The sequence below is a fragment of the Crinia signifera genome, chromosome 3 (genome assembly GCF_055691185.1).
Source record: "Crinia signifera chromosome 3, ASM5569118v1, whole genome shotgun sequence".
Taxonomy (NCBI): Eukaryota; Metazoa; Chordata; class Amphibia; order Anura; family Myobatrachidae; genus Crinia; species Crinia signifera.
In genome coordinates, this window is record NC_139219.1 from 83015134 (window position 1) to 83035430 (window position 20297).

Here is a 20297-nt window from a genome sequence, read left to right on the forward strand (position 1 = left end):
ACAGACGCTGACAGCAGTATGCCGTGTCTCTACCTCCCGGTGTTCTCCAGAAGCTGAGTGCTGCGGCTTGAAGTCAGCCTAATGAAGTGGGAAGTGGTCGTGGATACCGCGGCCTGGATGGATGTGTCCACAGTTGTGACAAAGTAATCAGGCTATATCGGGCACTTCCAAAGAATTCCCTGGGTCCAATCCTAACGCGTTTCGCCCAACACGGGGGCTTTTTCAAAGAATGATTTTTGTTTCTCTCTGTTGCTTATTTATGCCCCATCATGAATTCCCATTGGCTTTCATTGATTGCACAGGTGTGTTCCCTGTGTGATTGTAAAGGTATTCAGGTGTGGGTTTCAGATTACCCCTCAGCGACTTTCACAGATAAAGAAAGGAGTTTTGTTTTTATTTTATTTCATTTGGCCATATTAATTTGTACTTCTTTTTACCGCACATGTTTTCATCATATATAAATAATAGATAATAATATACGTAGACCATAAACATAAAAACATCAAAAATATATAAAAAATATATATACATAAGAAAAAACAGTCTCCATTGGAATCGAACCCTATGTTCCCTGCATTCTTAATTTTTCAATTATTTTAGATGGTCAATTAGCGCCCAAACTCTCCTCTGTTGCTCAGGGGATATATTTATGATCACAGAGCTGACCAATCCAACTGCTGAGAGTCATTGATTGCTGCATAAATTGCCCACTGCTCCTCGGCGGGTGGTAAACAAGATCAAGCCAGATAGGGGTCTTATTGAGTATTAAAGTGACAAAAACAAATACACACCCGCAGAACAACTCAGTGCTGCACGAATCGCCCACTGCTCCTCTGCTGCTTATGTATGGTCAGTAGGTTCCATTACATTCAACTACATATCAAACCTCTCTGCTAGTGCATCTACTGCCTTAGATAGGGTGTTACAGGTGTCTCTGGGAAGTCATTCTGCAGTGTTGTTAATGGAGGCACTGTACCCTTAAGCACAGATAACACATACATGACTGTGTGCTATTCTGTCACTGCCTGCCGAAGGCTGCCGAATTGCCCACTGCTCCTCGGCTGGTGGTAAACAACAATCAAGCCAGATAGGGGTCTTTTTCGGGCCTAGTTTTTCAAACTGCAATCCGGTCTCCCGCTGCAGTGCCACTCCTAGATGACCCATGTTTCTGCCGCACACTTGTGTGGCTTAGCATAGTTATCCAGCTACCTCGTTGCAACCTTTTGCCCTAAAAACAATATTGTGAGGTGTTCAGAATAGACTGGAAATGAGTGGAAATGAATGATATTGAGGTTAATAATAGCGTAGCAGCAAAAAAAAAAAAAGTGAAAAGTGGCCGGTGCACATCCCTAGTTTGTATGTTGTGTGCATTTCAACTGCAACCAGTAGTACAAAAGACTGTTGCTTGATACAATTTAATGTTTAATGCTGTGTACACAAGGTGCAATTTACCCTTCGATTTTGACTATATATTCAAAATCTAACCGGTATCGCATAGCCATGCAAATCGCTTGCAATCGACTAGGAATCAAATAGCAAGGCTACATTTTTTTCTTAAACTCCATGCCCTCTACCCCTCTATGTTATGCATCTTTGCCATATCTAGCTTTCCTGACCCACTTTGTGTAGTGGACAGACCCCTTTTTGGGCACCGGAGAACCCCATAGGGTCAGAATGGGTGGTTTTAGTGGCTGTGAACCTAATCTGTACCCAATCAAGCAACCTCACATTGCATTCATCCAAAATCGGTCTAACGGTGTCCGAATTCATACCGGAAGGACAAATAGACAAATAACAGATTACAAATGTGTAAGAGATTTACATATACCTAGTAGGAATTTGAGAATTGTCATGTCCCCTGCTGTGTAATCTAACTGTGTCTAGATCTGGGGTAGCCAACCCTAGTCCTCGAGAGCTCCGAACAGTGCATGTTTTGCAGGTCTCCTTAACAGAATCACAGGTGAGCTAATTAGCTCCATCTGAGTATCTTTTAAAATGTGTCAGTGATTAATGAGTGCAGCTGTGCAGCAGCTAGGTTGTCTGGAAAATGTGACCTGTTGGTAGCTCTCGAGGGCTAGGGTTGGCTACCACTGGTCTAGATTGATTTGCTGATGTCTATTTGTGATAAGTGGATTTTGCTTTTGCACTGCCACACAACATTTCTGCAAATATACAGGGTGTGTGTAACAAAACAAGTTAGACTTAGGGGTGCAGCTTCATACAGTCATTTTAGCAGTTTGTGTAATTTACATCTGGACCTAAATTGAACTGGTTTCCAAACCAGGAATTTGGGGTAAGAAAAAGTATTAACTCGAGCCAACTGGGGAATCTCATCCGTGACCCTGTCATACAGCACCACAACTCTAATGGCAATGGATAAAAAATGTCATCACAAATAGAAAACCTACTATAAGACATATTATATCAGTTATGTTTGCTGCATCATCATTTGCCATGTGCCATGAGTGAATTCACTGATCTGTATATGTTTCGTTACTTATGAGACTTTTACTCAGAGCCTGCTGTCTCATAGAGATGACAGACAAGAAGACAACTATTGTATAAGCAAAGGTATGGGACTAATATAATCCAAATAAATGTTAAGCACAAAGTTACTCCAATCACATTCTGATTGAAAATTATTGTATTTAATCAAACACAAACTTACCATGAGCAAGGTCGATTGCACCTCTTATTATGTCTTTAAATGTTGAAATGTCATTTTCCCAACCACTTTTTTGGGTATCACATCTATGAGCCTTTGTCAGGAACTGCAAGGCCTAAAGAAATTAAAATGATAAACTTTAAGGATGGGTTAAAAAAAACATTTGCCGTTATCTCCTAAACAGATAATAAATTGTACATCAGAATATTTTCAGTTGTCCACATAAATACAGGTTTTTCAGATTTCTCTTTACATAGATAACATAGTTTAAGGACATCCTTTATTTTTTTCACTTACTGTAGTTTAAGAAGCCAATCAAAGGAAAATAAATCTAAAAGAGATGGAATGCAATTACTTATCATTGATCATGGGTAATTGCTTCACCTGGGCTATCCAATTAATTCCCGATAATCTTAAGCATGCCACCACTTATCGGGGATTACTTTTCTCTTGCATCCAGCAGGCAAAATAAATCCCCCAAAACAGCCCTGATTTCTAGAAAAAAATGGTCTGTTTCTCATAAAAACACACAAGCTGCACTGAACTGTTTTCATGAGAATTTTTTTTTCCCGGTGACTTAATAAGAACGCCTGAACAAAAATATTTTCATCAGGATAAATTGTGAAATATTTATGTTTTCCACTCCAAACATTTCCTCTCACTGAATTTCCTCTAACTGAATTCCCCCACAGAGTGTAATTAAAATCTGCATGTGAAGTTCAGAAAACAGATCCAACTTCTAAATATCAGAGAAAAAATACAGTTCCTATGTGCATCACTGTGCCTAGTAAGAAGGGGCCAGAAAAAAAAAATCCGAAAAACTGGACATTACAGCGACTTGCACATAGAGTACCGCAGCTCATATAGGGCCAGATGTATCAAGCTTCAAAAGTGATAAAATGGAGAGGGATAAACAGCCAGCCAATCAGCTCCTGCCTGTCATGTCATAGGCTGTGTTTGAAAAAAATAACAGGTAGGAGCTGATTGGCTGGTTGTTTTTCACTCTCCACTTTATCACTTTTTGAAGCTTGATACATCTGGGCCTTGGGGCGGGATTCTCCAAACTAAAAATGCCGTAAAAACCCAGTTTTTGGGTGCTTTTACCGCATTTTCATATGCAGCAAAGCCACACCACTGGGGCTTCGCTGCAGGAGGGTTACGCCAGTTCTAGATGGTCTAACCCCATAGAAGCCTGTCCCCGCATGTCACCGCATAGCAGGGTATCACCACCTTTGGTATTGCCCGATGCAAACCCGCCGCCTCCGCCGACCCCCCTCTCCCCTCTCTCCGGTTTACCTTGCATCAGGTCCTCCTGGACCCGGAAAGTAAATCTCTCCTCCCCCTAAGGAGGAGGCGTCGGGGACAGCCTTCTTAGCTGTCCCCGGCGTGAGGGGAGAAGGAGGCGCCCAGGAGGTAACGGAGACCCCCGTACACCACATTACAGGTATCGTGGGGGGCCACCGTCCCCGCAGTGCGATGCTAGCTGCATATGTTAATACATATGCGCTAGCATCGCGGTGGCCCGGGCGGCGATGTATGTTAATACATCCCGCCCTCAAGGGGAGATTTATCAAACCTTCAGCAGATGTACTGCAGATGTACTGTACATAATGGACAGTCAGCTTCTAGCTAGCATTGATTGAAAACAGAATACACCTCCCCCTTAGCGTGTATACCAGGGGTTCCCAATCTTTTTCTAATCACGGCACCCTAGAGTATCATAATTTTTCCAAGGCACCCCTAGGCCCCAAAAAATATATATCAAATTAAATAGATTGTGTTTATATGTGCTTCTTAGATTCAGTTATGTGGTAATGGGTAGGATTTGCTTCTGATTGTACACATTGTATGGTTGGCAGTCACCAGCACTGGTTTTGTCCAGAAATACTTGATCATAAATAATTTGAATTGGTCCTGGACGACCAACCTGAGGCACCCCTGCAAGTGTCCCGAGGCACCCCAGGGAGCCTAGGCGCACAGTTTGGGAACCAATGGTGTATACTGTATATCAGAATCTTGCAGGCTATAACCTACTTTGGATAATATGCTTTCATGAAAACATTGGTGGATCACTTGAGCCAACAAGCAGAAATAAACACTATCAGTATGGTATATATGTATCTGCAGCTTTTGGGCAATCCAAATAATATTTTTTTTTTTAAACCCACTAAACAAATAAAGAAAAAAAGAAAGAAAAACATCTGCTGTTATGATAAAGCCCACGCTGCTTCTAGAGAACATTATTTCTGCTGGAGGATTAAGCTATTTGACACCTGAAGAACGCTGTGTTCTAATTACACACTTTCTATATTCAGTTCCAGAGAGGATAGTACGCCTCACAGAATGCAAAATAACCAAAAAATGAATCCCAACCAGGCATAATGCTAAGGGTTGCACTGTCTGGCATCTGCAGATGGGTACTGTGGGCCGGTTTTCTCCAGTTACCCACTGACATTAAAAGCATTCTACTGTTGCTTCTTCACTTCAGGAAAATCTGGATGGAATACATTGTTTCCTATGGCCCCCATTCACGATTCTGTTTGGCTGTGGGGCTGCGATCTGGAATATTATAGCCTCTTTTAGACCCAGGATACTTGTTTTCACTGTAAACCAGGCATGTCCAAACTATGGCCCTCCAGCTGTTGTGAAACTACAAGTCCCATCATGCCTTGCCACAGTTTGGCTTATAGGTAATGCTAAAACTATGGCAAGGCATGCTGGGAAGTGTAGTTTAACAACAGCTGGAGGGCCACAGTTTGGACATGCCTGCTGTAAACTGTGTAAGTGAAGTGTCCTAGCTTCTTTCTCATGCAGGTATAAGTGCTGTTTACAATTCATGGGTCTACACCTGTCTGTGAAGTATATCTTGTGTGAATACGATCTGCACATGCTCAGAAATGAGTGCACAAAAATAGGACTATGTAGAGTGATATGTCATTTGGGCAAATTGATCCTCATGACCAAAGAGACAGAACTGGGGGTGGGAAGGAGTCCTCGCATCGTAATTTCAGCAAGCACGGGATTACACAAACACCTGTAGATTTTAGTAAACAAGACTCTATAGCAATGGGCTAGTATGTGGCAATGGTGCTGACTTGTCAAAAAAAAAAAAACAGTTGCATATGTTGCACCGATGATGAAAGCAGCTTCAAAAACAGTAGCTATGCAGAGATGTCTGGGCATTTCGCACTGATCAAGATGACTTGCCGGGAAACCGCTGCAACTGTTGCCTATGTAGATGAGCCTTTCCCGCTGATAAAACATACAGTATATGTAGCCTATGTAGAGGTGAACGCATTTAGCACTGATAATGGTGACTAGTCCAGAAAACAAAGCATATGTAGCTTATGTACAGCAGTATGCATTTTGAGAACATTTATTTTGCGTAACTCAGGGTTGCCGACCCTCCCGGAATTTGCGGGAGTCTCCCGAAAATCGGGTCCTTCCTCCCGGCCCCCGGAAGGGTGGGCAACCCTCCCGGAATCAGGGGGACCCCCACTGAGCCCCCCCCCCCCCCCCCGATCGCGGCATTTATATTCCGCAATCCGCGGGTCTCAGGGGAGGGGGCGGAGCTAAAACGGCACAATCGTGTCATTTTAGCCCCGCCCCCTCCACAGTTTCTTATATAGCGCACACATATTGTGCAGCTCTGTACAGAGCATAGTTATGAGAAAAACCACATACCAAATTAGAGTACAAGACAGTTTAGGACAAGTACATGGTAAATATGGATGGTTGCATCAGGGGACAGGACACTGAAGCAATCATCAGGGTGACAGTGGTTTATATATTTTCTATAACAATTTTCTATAACAAAGGCCAGTATTTAGTTATATTAAAACTCCTAAAATGTATTTTAAATATACATTTAAAGTGGAATGTGGGGCTGTAATTTAATACAAAGGAATCCTGAGTGAAGATAATCACACCCACAGTATAAGCTTTTATCGGAAGCACAGTTGCAGACACATGACATACAACAATGAGATACCCAGTCTTCCTGATTTTGCATTATATACTGGACCTGTAATAATCACAGTGAGGAAAGTGATCATTCATCTTATGCATTGCTAAAAAGTTTACCTATTTAGGTCTACTGTTTTTACTTCAACTTGCACAGTTGCAGGGTTTCGGACTAAGTTACTGGAAGTGCAATCTAAAGAAAATGGAACCTGGCAGCATTGTTACAGGTTGTATTGTATAATATTTTACAGTCAGGAGGACTGAAGAGAAATGCTGCACCTATAAGTATAGAATACTGTACTAGTAAGTTATAATTATAACAGCAACATGACTCACCGGGAGCTACACATGCCAAGTGGAGAAAGATAAAAAATAGATAAAACCTCTGTACTGACAGCCCATACTCCCACATGCTTTATTTCTGGATAGGCCCAACTAAAACACTGGCATTTTCTGAATTCTTAACAGAGCTCTCGTAAGACTTCGAAAACAGAGAAGTCCATTGTTGAACCACACAACCAGTCATTGCGACATAGGATTGTGTAGTGCAATATATAGATTAGAGTGGACTCATTTGGTTATTTATTTTATTATTTTAAATGGAAAAATCAGCTCATTACCTTTAAAAATGAATGTGTTTAGTCAAACAGAGAGTTAAATGGAAATAAATTGTGGAGAACAGCTACTTAAAGCAGAAATTATAGATTATACACAGGGCCGTCTTAACAGCAGTGTGGGCCCCTGGGCAAAGCAATGCACTGGGGCCCTTACCCATTCTCCCCTACTCGGGGTGGGGGGTGCTACCTGTATCAGCAGCAGCTTTGATATCCCACAGGTGGCAGGGGGTGCTCTATCTTCCATTCAACATGTAGGACCTGGAGCAGTAACTTCTGCTAATTACTCCTTTACTGCACAGGTGGTGGGAGGGAGAACACTAACGTGTGGAAGGGGCACTGAGCTGAATGAAGGGTTCCTTGTAAATGACTTCCAGGGAGGTAGGGGGTGTTTTCTACGCAGGGGAGGGTTGGATAATGGAGTGGGCTTAATATTCGTCATTTTCTGGTGGAAGGGCAGCTTGTTTGACTGCAGATATCACCATTATCTGGAAATAGATTTCTTAGCCTTCAATAGTATAAAAACCTAGAGTCCCAACTTTCAGGAGGTGCTGGGAACTTGGGGATCAGAGATCAGAAGCCAGAGCAATCCATTGACAAATATATAAAATTGTACACCAGACGTTTGGAGCTGGAGCAGGGACCGGCAGCTGGAAGGCTGATATCTCTGGTTCTCGGTATGATAGAGACAAACCGCTAAGTCAGAGAGAACCTGAGAAATATGACTGGGAATTGTAATTAACAGGTCGGATGTGGCCTCTGCTTTGAAGTTGGATATCTCCAGTTCCCCAGGGCCGATTTTCAAAATTCTGGTATCCCTGGAAAAAGGGGATCCTCAGCTATCAGCATAGGACCCTTATACACCTAGGGCCCCTGGGCAAGTGCCCATTAAGCCCATAGGAATAGACTGCCCTGATTATACAGAAATCAGCAAAGCTGGAATGTTACATGTGTAACATGTACAGACCTCTTTGGCAGAAGGGTATATGTTCAATACAATCCAAACAGTTGCATACTGATATTGGGCAAGAGCCTGTACTTATTAATTATTCTCCAAGCACTATTGGCTGGAGAATACAGGCAGGGCTTTGCTCTCTCTCTCTCTCTCTCTATATATATATATATATATATATATATATATATATATATATATATATATATATATATATACACACACACACACTGTACTAGTTGACTGAGGGTGGGATCTAATGACAAAATAAAGGAACAAGGACTTCTCTACTTTATTAATCAAACGTGTCCTCTAAACACTGTGTGGTATCCGTACAATGGGTTGACAGTGCCTAGGTCGACAGTCAATAGGTTAACACAAAGGGGTCAGCATACACAAGGTTGACATTGACAAAGGGGGATATGCAATCTGCCGCTGCTATTTCCGACGTGGGAAATAGTGGCGGCTCCGTATTCAATGCTATCATTAACGACAGCATTGATGTGGGATGACGGCAGAACGGGCCGTGGATTGTCGTTATCCGGGCTGCAGATCGACAATCCACGTCCGTTTTCATGGCCACGCCCTCTCTGCGCCCATCGGCAGGTGGGACATTGAATCCCGTCTGTCGTTATGCGGTCAATCTGACCGCAAAAGGGCCTGGATCACGGCTGTCGGCGGGTATCGACAGCCGTGCTCCAACATTGCATACCCTCCAAAATGTCAACATGAGCAAAATGTGGACATAACATTGGGGTACATGTGCTGTGGTGTCGACACTGACACAAAAAAAGTTTAAAACTCATGTCGACCTTATTATGTTTCAACCTATTCATTTTGTCGACTGTTTTTCAGTGTCGACCTTTTGTCAAAGTCAACCTAGACACTGTTGATCCTTTAATCCAAACCATACTGGGCATTACCTTTTCATTTTCTTCGGCTTTCTCACTTTGCCCATTTCCATACAGTCTGGCATAGGCTTTCCAGATTTCCGCATCACTGGAATCCCGCGCGGTTACTCTCCCAAGCAACTCCTGTAGCTTAACGTTCAGGTTACTCGTAGATTCCCCATTGTTATCCACAATTCCTTCCACTACTGCTCTAACCAAGATGTTTAGGACCTGCAGAACGAGAACAAAATCAATAACAATAATTCAATGTCCACATTTCAATAATACAAATATATACAAATATAAATACAGTAATACAAATTTAAATAAAACAAATATAATCAACATATTATAGCTCTCAACTACAAAATAGTTCTGATCTACTAACACCATTATGCATTACCAACAAGCAAATTGCTTAGCTTATTACATTCCGTACTGTGATAACTTTAAATATATTTTGCATCGGAACAGTTCTCTAAAAACCGGAGCGGGGCAATAACTCAAACTAAATGACTAATTATGCTAATAAAATAGCTTGACTTTTAGTATGAGTAATAAAACATGTCAAATACTAATCAATAATTCAAGGGACATTTAAATACAAACTAGCCTGAATCAATCAATACTTAGCTGAATATATTTAATGAGCTAGTGTGTGACCATTCTACTGCTTCACACCAAGGATCCGGATGCTATTCCACCAGACGTGCTTAAAAGGTAGTTTACAGGTTATACAGCTCATTAAAAGTATATAAAAGAAATTTCACATTGTAAAATGTGTCTGAGAACCCTGAAAAAGTTAATTAACATATTACTCACCAATTATTATAACCATTAATGAATGAACAACTACCTTGCAAATCAATACTGTATGTTTTACAGAGCACTGCACTTATTTGTCATTGCTAAATGCAACACAAAATGAATGGTTTCAATTTGCCAGAGGTCTAAAAACAGGGTAAGAAAGCCATCTCTCTTGTTATTTCCCTAGCACGATAATATAACATGGCCAATACTATTACCTATCAGTTCACTGATTGCCAAAATGTTCTCAAACTAAAATACTTAGCTGCAGTATTCACAAGAGTAACAGAAAAAGATATCAGAATTTGCGCATTTCATTCATGCTTATTCTCAGGAGTCAGATACATTTACAGAGAGTTATAGTTATTTTATGCAAAAACATTTTTAAACTATACTATAGTCTCAGAGCACCTTACATGTTAGAAGAACTGAAAAGTTTTTTTTTCTGTAGGGGAAACAAAATAACTTAAACATTCTTTAAATTTTTGTAGAAATTATGGTACAAACTGAAAAACAAAACAGACACATAGGGGGTTATTTTGGTTCACTCTTTCTGACAAATTCCTTCTTAGATGGACAAAACCATGTGCACTGCAGGTGGGGCAGATGTAAGATGTGCAGAGAGAGTTAGATTTGGGTGAGTTATTTTGTTTCTGTGCAGGGAAAATATGGACTGCTTTAATTTTAAACTGCAATATAGATCTCACTTTGAAGTAAAACCCCACCCAAATCTAACTCTCTCTGCACATGTTACATCTGCCCCACCTGCACTGCACATGGTTTTGTCCATCTAAGAAGGAATTTGTCAGAAAGAGTGAACCAAAATAACCCCCATAATTTGATGGCAGATAAAAACCATATGGCCCATACAGTCTGGGTATTACTGTTATGGATTGGGTTATGGGTTCCGGTATTAGGAATAGGGTATTAGGGTTGTTTTAGAATTTCAGGTTAGGGGTGTGGGTCTGTTTGGGGGATGGGGTTAGGGTATTAGGGATAGGATATTATGGTTAGTTTATCTGTTTGGCATTGGGTGTTATGATTTAGTAGAGGTTTGAGGGTTAGGTTAGGATCAGAGGTAAGTGTTTTAGGGCAAGTGATAGGGTATTAAGGTTAATGTCCATGGTTATTAGGACGCTATAGTTACACACAATGGCCCTGATTCTAACCCATACACTCCCCTGCGCCTTCGCACAGAGCGATGGGACTGCGCATGTGCTGGCTCAGCTTGTAAGCGGGCGCGGTGATTGATTGGCATGGAGCAGTGTAGGCAGGGGGCGTGGGGTAGCACCCATGGGAATGCCCAGCGTTTCATGGGTGTCCCCATGAAAACGCTGAGCATTCCCATGCTAATGCTCCGATGGGAAATCTGTGTGCGAAGGGGAGGAGCAGGCATTTGTGCGGGAAGCGTTTGAATGACCCGCAAAGCTGCGAATTTCACAGCTTTGCGGGTCATCCAGAATCACCCCCAATGTGTCAGCAAAACAGTGCTATATAGGGAAGGTTGTAATATACTGTATACACACAATGAGGTCATTTTACCAAGATGGAAGTTCTATTTCACATGGGATGTTGCTATGGGCAACCAATGATAACCGACTTCTTATTTGTTTAGCACCTTCTGAAATATAATAGATAGTATCTGATTGGTTGCCCATAGCAACATCCCATGTGAAATAGAACTGACACTGACTGATCGAGCACAGTGACTCACACCAACATTCCAAACTGTCATTAAATAACACACACACACGGTATGTATTCAGCTGAAAGAATCAGATTTAATTGTAACTGTCTCTTTATTCTGTCAGTCAAGAGATGCATAACTGGTAAGACAGGATCCCTACTCATTCACTATAGATTGGGTGAGTCAGCATAGCCAATCAGCATTTGGCACCTATTTGTCTCAATGTATACCCCACTATCGAATGCCACTGACTTTCCCTCACTTACACTGTAACCATAACAATACACAGAGAGCATTCTGCCAATGCACATTATGAGGCTGATCTGTAGAGGCAGCCAATCTGCAAAGCTCCACCCATTCTGGTTACAATATTGCCCATTTCAGGGTGTTCAGCAGAATGACTATATGCTCTTCTGCCCCTTCTCCTATGCACAGTTTGGTGATTTATTATGTCATGATACATATATTGGCCTTCATAGGTACTGCTAATGTCTGTGTGATGACATCATTAACTTGAAACAATGGCCCTCATTCTGATTGACCCGCAATACTTGCAGCTTTGCGGGTCCTCTAAGTGCCGCCTGCACAAACATTTCCCCCGCATGCATGTGAATGGATAAACATCCATTCGCAGCTTGCATACGGGGCAGAAATCATTCCATGGTTGCCGACAATCAAATTATTTATTTAGCGCTCGCAGATCTGAGACACTCCCTGGGGATTTAGATCTTTGGCTCCCCTGTATGGGAAGAGGGCGGACAGCAGACATCCGGTGATGTCAGCTGACCGCCTCTGGCACCCACATCACTGGTGAATTTCGGTAGGAACGCCCATGAAACACTGGGCATTCCCATGAGCGTGACTGCATGCTGCAGCCACACACCACCCTGCCCACAGTGCTCTGTGTGAACAGACCGGCGAATAATCAATCTGCTGCGCCCGCCCGAATAAAGAGGTTGCACATACACATAAATGCATACGCAGACTCTGAACATTGCTCCCCGGTGTGAACGTGCAGGGGAGTGGAGGAATTAGAATGAGGGCCAATGAGTGGTACAAGCCAGGGCAGCACACCGTTCATTCTGTTGCCTGGTCCCTGCTAGAACAACAAGCGAGTTGTGGAGGTGGAGTTGTGGGATTATTTCAGTTTTTCGTATAGTAATAGGAGAGGAGGACGGAGGAAGGAGATAGCTTCCCTTTCAGAACATGCTGGCCATTCAGCAGGGAAAGTTACCTGCGTTATTATTTTTATTTGTACATTGTACAGATGTACCCCCCAAAAATAGATATGTAGTAGAAGCATCATTTATTAACATGGCACCACCATATTATGAAGTGATTAGGAGTTAGTAAAGCTGCAGATTAGAGGACAATGCTGATATTGAACATGCAAAGAGATGGGGAAATCAGTGACACTTGCAGCTACAGTACAGTATAAAAAGGGGTGCTGCTTCTCAAACATTCATCCAGGTCAAGATATAAACAATCAGCACCTCTTCTCCATTTCATCTACCTGGACTTTCTACCAATAACAATGCTTTCTGAAACATGAAAGGTCACATGCCTACCAGATAAGCTTTATATCCATAGTGCATAGTTGCCTACCTGCCTGCATTCTGAACTAGACTCCCCTAAAATAGCAGCAATCTCCCTGTTCCCTGAAGGGTCTAGTAACCTCCCTGACGTCACCTAACTCATATTATGCAGCCGTTACATTTTGGGGGGAAATAAAGGTAAAGGTTTCTCGTGGCAATTAACATGGAACTTTGGGAAGTACATCTACATATGTAAGACAGTTTAAAATATAAGGACTTCATCCACAGTAGAGCGCCGCCTTGCCAGATTTTCAATATAATTATTCAGGGTGATAACCACTGTAGGTTTGGTTGGCAGACCTTTAATTTGTGCAACAGGAACCATTACTATACTGTATATTATATGGAACTGCTTGTAAAACACAATACATAAACAAGCTCTGACACATATCAGTGTCTTTACTTCAACAGTGCAGTAGATCCTCCTAACTGCTTTAGGGCTCATCTACATTTGGATGTAAGTCATGTTTATGAACCACCTCTGAGATGTAGCAGTATATATCCTTACTTTTAGGTTCTACCTTCACAATCTCCCTGAAATGCTTTTTCAAAAGTAGGCAAGTTCTGCTTGTAGTCAACAGATTTTCAGCTCACATGGGCAAAGGTGATAACAATCCAGTCAATCAGCCATGTTTTAAAAAAAATAAGACAGTTAGGAGTTGATTGGCTGATGCGTTCTCACCTTCCACTTTATCACTTTACCATGTTTAATACATCTACCCAGGGATTAAAGTGCTCCTGGAAAAAGTGGTGGAACTAGTTTCCCTCTGCCACCTAATTACCTCTCCCCTCCCCCCATTAGGCAGAGCCAGGGCCAGTGGTAAGGTTTTTGGCACCCCCCTGCAAACTATAAAGCTTTGCTGTGAAAATGACTGTGCAGGGCCAAGGTGGAGGTTGAACTAGTTCCACCTCTCCATTACATGTGGTTTAACTCAGTTCCACCCTATCCCCCCAACTTTAACCCCTGCATAAGCCCTTTTATTAGGAAACTGGATATGGGTTATTGATGCACATGTTCATATTGTTATAATCTATTTACAGTATTTGTACTTGGCTGATCACACGAAAGTTGATGCTACATCTAATCTAACCTGTAGGGAGCTATAACCCACCAGGCTGTAATATGGAGAAATAAATCTGAAAATAGAAACATTTCTGTGTAACTGACAATTTGTCTTTAAATATAAATTCATGGTGACCTTTAATAATCCTAGAAATACCACATTTCACTGTGTACTTAAATGATACAAAACAGCAGTAAGAAAAAGCTTAAAAGGAACTCTACCCATTACAGTAAGTTCATTAGAACTCCTCCCCTTTTGTAATGCTAGATACCATATTGGAGCTTAAACTAAAACAATACAGTGTCTGGGTAACACTGGCTGGATAGCTGCTGCAAAGCCATATGTCCATCAGCACTGTCAAAACACCAAATAAAACACTGCGTTCATTTAAACTTCTGCTGAGTGTGAAGTTCTTGACAGCACATTATATGGTTGAGTTTCACCCCTTTTGTACTGCCACAGTATGCCTATGTTGTGGCTCTGTGTAAAAGGATTTCTGTAAAATAACCAATGTGCACATACAGTACCTGGGAATCTGACCCTGGTAGCAACCAGGGTTCAATCTGGGAAGGACATGGATAACATGTTGTGTAAACAGATGACCCGAAACATCTGAACCAGGTCATGCTAAGAGCCTACTGAAAGAGCCAGCAGAGTCAAGATGATGAAGATGAAGAGATTATGTCATTTCCAAGCACCAACAAAGGGAAGGATCCTTCCTAAACCTGGCTATAAAAGCTATTTTTCTATTAATGCAAATCCATATATACAGTATATCCTTCTTATGAATGGACATTAGACTCATAAGAGCAGACAATAATATTTAGGACGTGCAGATGTGTCCTCATACAATATTGTCACATTTGCACATCCAGGCATGCCAGGTCCCCTGTGCACCGGCTTTCCCTAGGTGTCTTTTTGCTCATATGTGTCTTAAGGCATTCTCACACGGGGCGATTTCAGCACCATCTCTAAGCGATCTCACTAGAGTGCTTATAAAGGAAACATGGATCGGTCCGTGTGTATGGCCCCCGGTTATGGCGATGCATGTTCCCGTGCTGAGCGATATGTGATAACTAGATCGCTCAGCACAAAGCTCCTGTCACCTCGTGTCTACGGGGCTTTCGTTGAAATATGATTCTACAAAACCTCTTCTTGAGTTCAACGAATGCTTATGCTTCGAAACAGCTTATAACACCCATGAACACCCAGAAAATTTTGGTGATGGCTTCGTTCGAGTCATCCGATCATTTACCCACCTGTACATCTTTGAATTTGTCTCTTAAGTCCATGAGTCTATGGTAAGCTTTCACGGCTTCTCCAAACTCCCCCACATCAGTGCTGGTAAGTAGAAAGTTCTCCCATATCTGCCAGTGCTCAAAGTTGCATTTAATGGCTTCTTTAAGAGTTCGGAAGGCCTTATTCCTTGGAAGACAAGAGGAAGCATTACAGCAAATAAAACATTTTAAATAAAAAAAAAAAAAAAAATTATGAACCACAATAAAATACTTAGAGGGGGAAATTTACTAAGATGTGTATTCTATTACACATGTGATGTTGCTATGGGCAACCAATCAGAAACTTATTATTTATGTAGCACCCTCTAGAACAGGGCTGGGCAACACCGGCCCTCCATATGTTAATGAACTACACATCCCAGGATGCTTTGCATTAGTTTTGCTATGTGGCCAAGCTGAAACTGATGCAAGGCATGCTGGGATGTGTAGTTCATTAACATCTGGAGGGCCGGTGTTGCCCAGCCCTGCTCTAGAAGATAGTAGACAGGATCTGATTGGTTGCCCATAGCAACATCACAGGTGAAGTAGAATACACATCTTAACATCTTAGTAAATTTCCCCCAATATGTGATGTGCAGTAATTCATAATAAAAACATAAATCAACAATAAAATCATTATATATATATATATATATATATATATATATATATAGATAGAGAGAGAGAGAGAGAATAATAAACTATATACTATTACATAAACTAGACTTCTTTTATACCCCTTTCACACCGCACTTGTAAAACGGTATATTGCTGTTTCAGAGGCGTTTTTATGCAGTGAGAATGGCTCTGAAACGGTATTTAGCCAAAAAACAACAGATTACAGACCTGTGATAAGCTGTCCTCTGCAATCTGCCTTAAAACATGTTGAGGAGATTAAAACGGGTTGACTGATGTGAATGGTATTTAAATGGTATTTAAAACGGTAATCTACAGCAATGTGAAGGATCAGACCCGTTTTAAATACCGTTTTAAAATACTGTTTTTTAAAACGTTTAGGCAGTGTGAAAGTGGTATTAATTAGCTAACCTGCTTACTAGAGCAAGCAGTTTAGCTAATTAAAATGACTCTTATTTATTATTCTAATAAGGAGGACAAACGTCTTTGAAGACAGAGTTGTGAACTTAACTATTTATATATATATAGCTCATCCTTTACTTGTGTAACACAATCATATGGAACAGGGGGGACTTTCATTTGTGCTCACTTCTGCCATGTTAGATTTTTACAAATTAATCTCAGATACCAACATGGGTGTCCTTTGTAACACTACCACACTTGCAGGAAGAAGCCCACAGTTACACACATTCCCTGATCTCCTTCCTGAAAACACTGCAAGTGGCTGCAGAGCGCCCAGCTACAGGAGTGCCAGGACAGATGTATAGAGGAGGTGAAGTGTAATAAAAAGGAAACACTCCTCTCTGCCACCTCTAGGAATGTACAGCCACCACTAGGAATGTACAGCATGAGACAAGGCTCTCACCTCAACTCATGAAAGGCACAACACATTTGTTGTGAACTGCAATAACATACCATATGCTGTGACATATGTAATTATGAAGGTGTTGCAGAGACCTTTCAAGCACAAAACTATATGTTCAGTATTAAAGCACTAACAAAGTTACCTCTAGATTCCATAGAACAGCCATAAACTGCTTGTTTAAACTCTGCCATTACATCATTATTTGGACAAGCTTGGGATTGGAGCTCATCAGTAAGAGAAAACATGAGGAGATTACCATGGAATGTTAAATGAAATGGAAACTAATTATTTGCAACCTTTTTAATTATGTACCACTGAAAAAGTGATCATGTAATGCGGTTCCAGATTGCAGAACATTAGTGTCAGTAGTTGTTACTGACCTAAGCCTTCCTGTACAAGTTTAGAACAAAAAACACTGAGGGAAAGCAATCATTAAACACACTAATACATTATGTCCTAATGTCGTCATTTTCTTCCACCAGGGACAGGAAGGTGTCTTTCATATGGAATTACTAAAGAAGGGGGTGATTTTTGGCTACTAGAAAATCTTATTAAAAAACAAATTCTAAATTCATTGAGCAAAGCTTACAACCAGTGACACTGCTCAGTTCATGGAGGGAAAAGTGGTAACCAGCAGAACTCTGTAGGTACCTCACACCAAACCAGTTCCACAATCTTGGCTTCCCACTTACTTGCCACTAATGTACAAAGACCTACAAAATGACCTCGTAACTAGAGCGGATTGATGGACTAGTGCAGTGGTGGGGAACCTGCGGCCCCCCGTAGCCGGTCTGAGTGTCCCTCCTACTCACTCTGCGGTTTTGCTGGGGGTGTCAAGTAAAGGGGACTTCTTGCGAGAGGTCGGTAGTTCTTGCGAGATTCCTCTTAATTAACAGCAACCGGAGACTGTCAGTCCTATTCAGCCGCAGCAGCCGGAGTGTGGGACGGCTGCAGCAGGACAATTTGTAAGAGAAATTTTTACATATGGCCCCGAAGGATGTTTCCATCATACAATTGGCCCTTGGCACAAAAAAGGTTCCCCACCCCTGGACTAGTGTATGATAACCATTGACCTACTTAATGCAGCTGGCATAAGGCTTAAAAAAAACTTTTTGTTTCTTAATGCAATGTGTATTGTTAGAACAAGTAATGATAAAATGGTTTAGACCAGGGGTAGCCAACCCTAGCCCTCGAGAGCTACCAACAGTTCACATTTTCCAGACAACCTAGCTGCTGCACAGCTGTACTCATTAATCACTGACACATTTTAAAAGATACACAGATGGAGCTTATTAGCTCACTTGTGGTTCTGTGAGGAGACCTGCAAAACATGCACTGTTGGTAGCTCTCGAGGACTAGGGTTGGCTACCCCAGGTCTAGACATTAATTTGTTTTATGATTTATTCAGTGAATTCAGGCCATATAACCTAGCCCAACATGAAAACTAGCACTAACAGGTTAACTGCCTAGGTAGCATCCACCTACTCACCAAGCAGCACCACCTACACAATCTAAAGTCAATAAAATAGAGACCCCACTAAAAAAGTGGCCAATTGCTACCTGACGTTAGCCTAATGTTGCACGGTTTAAGGCAGGGGTGGGCAAGTAATTTTTAATGGAGTCCGGATATTTCTAATTATTTGGATTGAGGTCCACAATATCAAATATCTGTAATGTAATTAATAACAAGGTTTTATTTTGGTGCTGAAACTTATACTAAAATGTACTGTAAGTATAAGTTTCAGCACCAAAACAATCTAGACCAGGGGTTGCCAGACTTTCGTAGGTAATCTACCGGCATCTCCCCATTGTGCAAAATATTCCCTGCAATATGCCCCTTGCACACTTCACATTGCAGTTGGAGCCAAAATTCACAGTATGCCCCACAATATGAGCCAAAAATCACATTATGACACACAGTGATTATGTCCACCAACCTAACAAAGAGGGCCACCTTCTGATGACAAAAACCAAACTGCCACATAAAACCCCAGTCCCTGTGCCCCTCAGGACTCCCCCCTCCCCACAAAAAAAGTTATGTTTTTTTTCCATGAGGGCCACAAAGCTCCATCATATTGAACTGGAATGAAGAGAGACCCCCCCTTCTCCACCCCCTCCACAGCAACCAAATGTTAAAAAAAAAAAAGCCAAGCATTTTACACTTATGGGCCCCATACATCAGCAATTAATTGTGACAATCCTCAGATCTGGAGATGATTGTCACAATTAATCTTTAATGTGTGGGCTCCCCTTTTGGCAATCCCAATCAACAATTAATAAGGATTGCCAATCGATTGGTAAACATGTTTAATAATCTGGTATTATCTGCGGTTGTTTTTAATATGTGTGGGCATTCCGTTTCGTCTTCTTCTTCTATTTACATTATGAAAAGAAGTAACATCTGAAATGAAAATCGATTGAGGTGATGTATGGGCACTTTCCAGATATGATGATGCAATCTTTAGATGGGAAAAATCTGCCGATCACTGAAATAAATCTGTAATGTGTGGGCAAGTCAGATAGATTGTAGAAACCATTTATCTGGCCAAAAAAAATCACTAGATCTGGAAAACCATTAATTGTGATTGCTGATGTATGGGGCCCATTACGCAGCAGTATTCTGCCCACTGCTGCCGCACCTGTATTCTGCCTGCTGCCACCACCACTGTGTTCTGCCCGCTGCCACCGTCACTGTATTCTGTGCACTGCCACCGTTTCCGCCTCTGATGCTCATGTTCTCGGCAGACTGCCCCAGCTTCTCAGCCCATAAAGTGCGCGGTGATGTATCCATCACACCCGCGCAATGCATTACTGGGGTCGCTAAAGCCAGAAGAGGCTTCAGGAAATAAATAGGGCAAGGAAAGGCATCAGCGACGTAATGGCCACATCTCAACGGTCCGCATTTCTGCCCTTTGCGGTCCGGAGTTGGATTGCGTTCTGCCAGTTGCCTACCCTTGGTTTAAGGCATACAGCAGGCACTCCCAACCTTGGTCCTCAAGACCCACTAATGCCCCTTTCAGACCGCACTTTAACCCCTTCCCGACATTTGACGTATATATACGTCATGGCCGGGAAGTACTTCCCGACACATGACGTATATATACGTCATGGCTTCTAACTGTCACTGCGTCTAGAGACGCAGTGACAGAGGGACGATGTCTGCTGTCCCTGACAGCAGACATGTCCCTGCATGCCCAGGGGGGGCTGCGATGCCGCCCCCCCGTCGGCGATCGCTGTGATTGGCTGTTCAGTGTGAACAGCCAATTACAGCGTTTTCTGTGT

The 20297-nt window shown here is 41.9% G+C and overlaps 1 protein-coding gene across 2 annotated transcripts in view; it reads right to left on the minus strand.

Annotated features, from left to right (window-relative positions):
* Positions 1-20297, minus strand: part of TTC27 (tetratricopeptide repeat domain 27) — a 414154-nt gene that overhangs the window by 22610 nt on the left and 371247 nt on the right. For both annotated transcript variants that reach the window (XM_083176116.1, XM_083176115.1), the window contains exons 17-19: positions 15497-15662; positions 9118-9315; positions 2669-2780 (exon numbers count right to left, since the gene is read on the minus strand). In XM_083176116.1, the coding sequence (XP_083032242.1) occupies positions 2669-2780; positions 9118-9315; positions 15497-15662 (476 nt within the window). The remainder of the gene's footprint in view (positions 1-2668; positions 2781-9117; positions 9316-15496; positions 15663-20297) is intronic.